Below are 8,708 nucleotides of genomic sequence, written 5' to 3' on the forward strand. Positions count from 1 at the left end.
ATACTCATAATACCTTTAAAAACTACATATTACATTACATTTCCTTTGTTCTATTGTGTTTATTTATTTGTTTTTGTTAAAATCTCCCAGTTAACATTTTCATCTGATTTAACGTCACACCTACAGCCAGTGTTGGTACCTTTGCTCTAGAGCAAGACCATAAGTCTTGCTTTTTCTGACCAGGAATTTTTATCAGGATAACTTTGGCCGTTTGATCTATTCTTTGAACATATGAGCTTCAACACCCAAGGTTTAGAATGTATAACAGTCATCAACACTATGAAGGCAGAATACTCTATTGTACTTATTCCTTAATTGTAGACCAAGTAGTTGGGATCAGGAGATCCAGCCTTCAGCATCTGCTGTTTCCTTCTAGGAAACCACTGTATGGTTTGAGTTTTTAACCTTCTGCCCAATTACATATCAGAAACACTGAGGACAGAAGGGGGGAAATATAGGAAATTCCAGTTTAGAGATATTTCCTCCCTGCTCCCCAATCATAAGTTTACGTGTCTTCCCTCTTGGGGGGCGGGGGGAAGAATAGCTCAAACATAGGGGCACTATACAATCAGAGCACTTCCTAAACTAACATCCTGGTCAGGAACATCCTGACCATGATTTTGGATACATTGCCTTGCTACCTTCTCCCAGACATGAAAAGGATGTTCAAGGCAAAGTTATCATCCTTTCTCGGACACAGTCAGACTTCATGAAAGAGTAAAGCAACCTCCAGTAAAGACACTGTCAGTTCTAAATGTAACACACTAATAATGGTCTCATTTGGCTCCAGGACTGCACATAACTTTTCCCACAGTTGCATCACAACAGTTGGTCTGTTACTCTTTAGAGAGCACCTAAGCTACTCCATCATTGCTATCTATCTTCAGTGTCCTGTTGATAAGATCTGTTAACATTTTCCAGGCTGAGTTCTGAAATATACAAAGAACAGGACATATTTGTTCAATCTGAGCTGCTAAGATTTAACTCCCAAAGGAAATTAAATAAGGTGCCTAGAGCAATGACAGACTGTCATGTTTCTTTGCTGGGAATGTCACCCTTAATATGAATATCTCATGTACTTTTAAAAAAATTTAATTGCAATTTTAAAGTAATGTGTAGTTTTCAGCAACTACCTGCGGTTATTAGCACTGTGACAACAAAAAGAGGGAGCAAAGGTAAAAACACTAGAAAAATTGAATAAGTTGTTTTCCTCTCTTTTCCCCTAGCCTTAGTATAAACCAATGTTGGTTTCCTTTCTAAAAACAAGATCATAGCTTTATTCCCTTCAACCAAGTATCCTGCACATGTATCTACATACACCAAACCTGCTTTGTACCAATGAGTCCATATAGCAGTTTATTAGCTTTCAGCATAGCTAAGAATGACTTGCAGGGTGGTTAAGGAAACTGGAAATGTTTTTCTCAATTGACTTCTCACTGGTCTCCCTGACTACGTGATAAGTCATATTACCCTCTTTCTCTGTCCTTAGTATTCCAGTGCAGTGCTATTCCAGGAAACTCTGACCTAGGTCCTTCTCTTCAGAAATCATATGTGAATAGGGAGTAACCCTAGTCTGACTGAGCAGAAGTAATTACACCTAATTGGGGTTTAGGCACATTATTGCAATATGCCAGCATTTGTCTGAGAAGACAGAACTAGAAGTATAAGAATGTGAATGTGACCTTTGTGCCACCCACTTGTTCTGGTGATGTTGAGGGCTGGGGTGGAACTGTGAAAAAATGAGGGGTTTTTACAGAAATGGCATGTTTAGAAAGCATGAGGAAGCTGTAATGCAGCAAGAGCTCACATGAGACTGACCAAGAGCCGTGTATGCCTAGGAAAGGTTAGGTTTAGTTTGGGACCCCCACATAATTACTAAATATAAACCCTTGTGAGAACAGTTTCAGGCTGAAACGAAGTAGGGCCTAGGGAAAAAAGAAAAAAAAAAAAAAGAATGATTATCCAAGAAATCTCTCTAGAGCATGGCTTAAGTAGAGTTTTTGTCAGTGTTGTCTCATGTGGCATTTCTGGTACATATCAGTCCCTGTAGAAGAACAGCATTTCCCTCTAAAGTATGATGAAAATACTTAGTTTCTATAATCTTGTGCCTTTTCAGCCAATTTCTTCTTCATTCCTCTTCATTTGGGACCCATAGACGTTATCCTTTCCACAATCCTTACTTCCCATTTTCTCTTTCCTCTCCATTATTGTACTTTCCTAACGGTAAAATCTGGGCATCTTAGAATCTTCTGGAATTTTAGGTTCTTCCATCCTATCTGCCAGGACTTTCTTTTAGGATGTGCCCTTTATTTCCTGTGGCGTGTTTTCATGAGCATATCTAGACATACTGTCTTTACATCCTGAAGTTGGAATGGCTCATCCACCTTATCATTCCAACTTTATTTTTTCCCCCTCTGTTCCTTGCTATCCAACTCTGGCTCAGTCTATTCTCTTAATCACTGGCAAAAGAGACCTGCTTGTTTCATTATCTTCTCACCTAAGACTGTGATCCCTGTTTCTCCTATAATGGACACTGTCAGTCATTCCACTCTGGTACTCTTTGCATTTTCTTACACTTTCATACTGAAGGACTCCTTCCATGTCTGTGTTTTAAAAATAATTAAAAAAAAAATTCTACCTCTAAAGCCCTTTCAGCCCTATCAAAAAGCTCCTACATATCAATCTATGAAGAAACCAGCAGGACTAAGCCAGCAGTAAAGAACATGATCATGCTTCTCTTTCCCTTAAAACTAATGCATGTGAATATATCTATAGTGTGTAATATATGTGCTTTGTTGCTAGACTCTGTGATATGGGTCATAATTAGTGTAGGAAGCCAGAAAAGAAAGAGAAGTTAGTGAGGGCTGGAAGTAATCAGAGGAGACTTCCTGGAGAAGGCAGCATTTAAGCCAGAACTTAAGTGAAAGTTTGAGGGAATAGCATAAATGTATGCATGATGATGGGAATAAGCATGGCATGTACAAGAAACTTTTGCCTAGCTTAGAATAGTGTGCTCTTTAGTAAAGGATAGGAGATGAAAGTAGACTTGATATGGTAGAAAGTAGTGCATCATTTTAGGGTTTGATGTGGTTAGAACACTTAATTTTTTAATATTTTTTTCAATTATATGTAAAAATAATTTTAATATCCTTTTTTAAATTTTGAATTCCAAATTCTTTCCTTTTTTCCTCCCCCCTTTCCTGACATAGTAAGCAGTTTAGTATAGGTTATGCATATACAATCATGCAAAACATTCCCATATTATATTGTGAAGAAGCTAGAGACCCCCCAAAAAAAAAAACTGGAGAAAAATAGTATGCTTCAATCTGCATTCAGACTCCCATCACTTCTTTCTCCGGGGGTAGATAGTATTTTTTTTATCATAAGTCCTTTGGAATTGTCTTGGATTATATTGCTGAGAATAGCTAAGTCATTTACAGTTACTGTTATGTATACAGTGTTCTCCTGGTTCTCCCTTCCCTTTGCATCAGTTCATATAAATCTTTGCAGGTTTTTCTGAAATCAATCCTGCTTGTCATTTCTTAAAGCACATTAGGATTCCATTACAATTATATACCATAAGGGGCAACTAGGTGGAGCAGTGGATAGAGCACCAACCCTGAAGTCAGGAAGACCAGAGTTCCTATCTGGTCTCACTTAACACTTCCTAGCTCTGTGACCCTGGATAAGTCACTTAACTCCAGTTGCCTCAAAGGAAAAAAACAAACAATTATATACCACAACTTGTTCAGCCATTCCCCAATTGATGGGCATCCCTCAATTTCCTGTTTTTTTCCCCACCACAAAAGGAGATTCAGAGCAATACTTTAGAAAAATTTATCCAGTAGGTTTTGGAGAATGAACTAAAAAGACAGTGAAATCAAGAAAAAAAAACAGCAAGGAGGCTGATGCAGTCAGTAGTTCAGGAAAAAGTTAATTCAGCCTTAGACACTGAGGTGGTAGCAATACAAACAGAGATAAAAGGGAGTTGGGGGTGTGGTACTTGTGTAGGAGATATGTTTTAATGGGAAAAGACAGGACCCTGGTGACTGATAGATGAGATAACCTGCATATTGATGGTCCATATAACTAGTAGATGTCAATGCATTTGTCATGTATAGAATGCTGGGCAACGAACCTAAAATTTATAACTAGAAGGAATTTTAGAGAACACCATATATGTAAATCAGAATTGTAGGAATAGAAGATAGCTGAAATGCTACTTGACTCAGCCCAGATCAAAAACTCAGACCTCTTTTACAGGATTCCCAACAAGCTCTCATTCTATCTCTGCTAAACCACTCTCTTCCTTTGTCTAGGAAACGGAATCCTGGTGCACGGGGGTCAGGGCAGCAGGAAGATCTTCCTTGTTAGAGGAGGAAGGAGCTTATGGATCTTTTTTTTTCACTATCACAGAATCAAAGAGCAAAAATCTTTTTCTTTCCCCATATTTCAACCTACATCCCAGCACTAGCACTAGCTAATACTGGCCAGTGACTGGAAAACCAGACTTATGCCAACTCCGAGTTCTGCTAGGTCTTCCTTCTTCCATGACCATTATTCCTCTTGATAGTCTTCTTTCAGTCTCACTGTTTCTCCCACACCCCGACTCTCTCCACCCCATTAGCACATTTGGAAAGATGATTGATTCTCAAGAAAGGGAAGTGGGGGAGCATAGGCAGGCCTTACAAAGGGAAGGGGGAGCTAGAAATGAGAGGCCTCCAACCAACAAAATTGGACCCAAATCTTCATTGCAGGTAAAAGTCTGTTGCAGATAATACTTAAAGCCCTGAGTATAAAAACATAAAATTCCTATTTCTCTGTTTCCAGATTCTGTTGACTGAAGAATTTGTAGAAAGAATGCTGGAAGACTTAGAAGATTTGACTTCTCCAGAGGAAGTAAGCCTATTTGTATCAGTCTATGAAAGCTTTATCCAGTCATTGGGGTTGGGGGGGGGGGTAGGTTAGGGCAGAATTCTTAGTTAAATGGCTTCATTTTCCCCCTGATTTTCCCATCCCCCACTCCTACCCCTCAGCCACCCCACCCCCCATCAGTCAGCCCCAGGGCACGGTAAGGATGCCTGCAAATTGTCTAAGTTACCAGCCCCCACTGAAAAGCCAGACCAGCCTTTCAAACTACTGCTCACTCTCTTCCAGCCCCTGCTGTTAACTGGCTGATTGTGAACAGAAAGCACGTGTTTGTTGCCAGATAGTATTCCATTTGGAAGCACACTAGTGGGCTGCTAGGGAATTCTCACTTTTTCTGTCAGAATAACCACCTATTAGTTACTTTGACTATTGCCTTCCTTCCTCCGTGAACTCTCCCCACAAACCCTTCTCCCCAGAACCCTGAGAAGAGGCCTAAGTTGGGGGCCTGAGCTTTGTACACTTATTAAAACAGGAGAGCCCATAATCTTTTTTTTTTTTTTTCTTCAGCTTTTTTTGTGTTCTCATTTGGAGAGACTTACCTCATCTTGGAAAGTCCCTTCCCACCCTCTTTCTCTCTCGTCTCTCCCCTCCCACTGAAAAACACCTCTAAAGGATTTGCTTCTCTGTTTGCTTTGATGCCCAGGTTAACATCAAATCAGAGAGCAGGAACAACATGCCCTGAGAATACTGCCTGTCTCTCTTCCTCCATAGCATCTAGGCAGAATAATTCCTAATTTAGCCCTTCCTAACTGGGATCTTTGGGAAGCAAAAATCCTTCAGTTACCATTCCTTGAGGGGCTCAGGTCCAGGCAAGGCAGGATATCTGCCAGTTTCTTTTCCCAGGTCTGGGGCCCAAGCACAGCCTGTTAGGCACCTTTCTACTACAATATTTCTGTCTGTAAAAAGTTGTTGGGATTCACCCAGGCAGTGAAGGTACCATGGTTCTCCAGTTCAGGATTTTTAAACTTTGTTTTGGTCTATGGAAAAATCCCCAAGGGTACTGCTTTATAGATAATAAGTGACTTCCCTCAGCCCCAGGGGTGTGCTCACTTCAAGTGAATCCATTCTTTCTTTTACCCATACAGTGGGTCAGCATCCTAGAGACTTAGCATAGGCCTGTGCTCCAGGGCTGTCCATTCAGAGAGACCAAAGACAGCTGCCAGAAACATTTCTGGGCTTACACAGTAGCACCCGGCCAAACTTTAGCTTTGAGGGTAGGTGTTGGGTGTTTGGGAAAGGAGAACGTGATGGTATGGAGAGAAGGGGATTCTGGGGAGGGAGCTCAGGAAAATAGATCACCAAAAATCACCCTTTTTGGTTTTGCTTTCCTGCCCACTGTTTCCCTACACCCTGCCTCCTCGTTCTCTCACCTTCCCTTCGATACTCCCCCACTCATCAGTGACATGGGCCTCCTTAATCTAATTAAGAGGCAGGATTGAATAAGAAGCTTCATACTCATATCTTACAACCCCAGAAATGGGCAAGCTGACCCTCTACCAGTCCTTGCCTCTTCTCTATATTCCAAGCAGTCACTTAGCTTGAAGTTCCTTGAGGATAGTAAGACACCTAGGGGGGCCAGTCTGTGGTGTTACTTGGAAATTTCCTGAAAACCCCATTATGCCCTGTTTTGGGGAAACTCCTATTTGGAGGAGATGACCTATCCTTTTGTTATTGCCCAGAAAACAATTTCCACTTGATAACTTGGAAAGGTGGAGAGGGTAGGCCTTTTTCTTCAGAAGCACAGCTAAACTTTTGGGACCTTAAAAACTATCTCCGTGACCTCCATGGAAAAAGAAAGGCAGGTGACCAACTAGGACGTTTCTTCTTTGGAGAATTTTTTTCAATCATCTGCAACAAAGGCAGATGAATCTGCAACAAGAACCTCCTACATTTGCAAAAACTACTATAGCCAGAAAGGCCAAGACTCTTTAACATTCAAGACTCTTAACATTGGATACTTTATAACCAGCTCTGGTTAATGATGTCAGAACACAGAAAAGGAATGATCCTAAGATTTTGATGTATTAGAATGAGAATTCTCCTTAGTGCTTGGGGTTGGAGGCTGGGTTACCCATTGGGAAGAGCTAAAAAATACCCCATTTTGCACATAAGAAAACTCAGATTCAGAGTCAGGCAGTAATACAATGGAGCCAGAGTTGATGAGAACCCAGGTGTCACCATTCTCTGAGCAATATTTGCACTGGGCAGAGGAGAAATGTTCCTTCACTCCAGCCCCTCCCCCCCTTTGGTTCTGGCATTTGAAGTTGAAGTCATTTTTCCAGGTGGCGCTTCTTTCCTCATTTCTGCTCCTGGGGAGAGATGAAGGTGAGGTGGGGTGGCATGAGATGAAGTCTGAGTTGGTTCTACTAGTTTGTCCTTACTTGAACCCCAGAAAGATTTCCTCTTAAGCTCTACTAAGTATGTATTTTGTGTCTTTATCTTATTCACAGTTCAAACTTCCCAAGGAATACAGCTGGCCAGAAAAGAAACTGAAAGTCTCCATTTTGCCGGACGTAGTGTTTGACAGCCCACTGCACTAGCCCTGAATTTGGCCCCTTCCTTCAGATGACCATGAGAGCCCGGCCTAGCTCCCCAGTGACTCCACAGTGTAATGATTGCAGTAAAAACGATTCCTGCAAATAAAAGGAAAAGAGAGAGGATTACTGCACAGCCACTGCAGCCCACAATGGGGTGTGTACACAGGGCCTGGCCCCGGCTCCCCTCCACTTCACCTCTTATTGGGGGCCAGGCCACTCCAGGCCCATTAGGAGTGAATGAGACCTTGTTGCAGCTCAGCTCAGGTCCCTTCAGACTAAATGAGTGGCTAATGATATCGTCATTCCACCTCTGGTTCTGGTTTGAGGATGTGGCTCTAGGACCCCTGACTTTCCCACAAGCTCTGACCTCACTCCTCTATGCTTGCCCACTTTATGCAGGTCTGGGGAAGAGCCCTAGATCCATGGATTAAATGTGCTGGCTCCTCCTGACTCTGGAAACCTTTTGTTAGTCAAATTACTCCTGGCTACAGAACAATTCCTCCGAGTATGTTTGGGTTTTTTGTTTTGTTTTTTTTTTGTATTTTATTTTTTAGAAACCATATGGTATTTAATTGCTCCACAAAGGTGTCTAGAAGCTGTTGTGCATATTGGTTCTGTTTTTGTTTTAAATGGAACTGGTTTTCAAGTTGAATTTTCTTCTCTTGGAAAAAGGCAAGGGGATATCTACCCTTTCTCCTTCCCACACCCCCTACCCAGCCATGTTACGAGAAGGTGCTTAGTGGTTTGCCTGCCAACGAATAGCTTTTGTAGGGCCTTTTGGTCCAAGGGACTTTTCTTCAGCAGCTTCATAAGCCATTTTGGCTCCATTGGAAAGGTATTCAGAAGCAGGAGGCATCTAGGTAGGATGGGGCTGAAGCTACATCTCAGGAGACTTGAGACCCTCTTAACGAGATACTAGGCCCTGGCCCAACCCTTACTAGGAAAGGCTGTGTTCTTTGCCAGGTGGGTTGGGCTCTAGAAGCCTCGGGGAGCCCCTTGGCCTGAAACCGGCGCCTGTGAGGCGTGAGGACTGCAGCCAGCACTGCCCAGACTCTTGGAAACTTGGAGAAGATAGCAGCCTCGCCTTCTCAGTGGGCTTCTCACTCTGACTGGGGCCAGCCTAGGAAAAGGAGAATCTTGGCCCCTGTAGGCACCGCCCCCACCTCCAGCTAGCTCAGGGTTTGTGTGACCTTTTAGGTCCCCATTCTCTCTTCTCCCTTCTTTCTGATCTCATCTTACCTT

The 8,708-nt window shown here is 42.2% G+C and overlaps 1 protein-coding gene across 3 annotated transcripts in view; it reads left to right on the forward strand.

Moving 5' to 3' along the window:
* Positions 1-7,914, forward strand: part of SUFU (SUFU negative regulator of hedgehog signaling) — a 150,386-nt gene extending 142,472 nt beyond the window's left edge. For 2 of the 3 annotated variants that reach the window (XM_074295460.1, XM_074295461.1), the window contains exons 11-12: positions 4,831-4,899; positions 7,380-7,914. In XM_074295460.1, the coding sequence (XP_074151561.1) occupies positions 4,831-4,899; positions 7,380-7,469 (159 nt within the window). In that variant the 3' untranslated portion in view covers positions 7,470-7,914. The remainder of the gene's footprint in view (positions 1-4,830; positions 4,900-7,379) is intronic. The other variant, XM_074295459.1, reaches the window with a different exon arrangement.
* Positions 7,915-8,708: the final 794 nt, after the last annotated feature.

The sequence above is a fragment of the Sminthopsis crassicaudata genome, chromosome 2, assembly GCF_048593235.1.
Source record: "Sminthopsis crassicaudata isolate SCR6 chromosome 2, ASM4859323v1, whole genome shotgun sequence".
Lineage (NCBI taxonomy): Eukaryota > Metazoa > Chordata > Mammalia > Dasyuromorphia > Dasyuridae > Sminthopsis > Sminthopsis crassicaudata.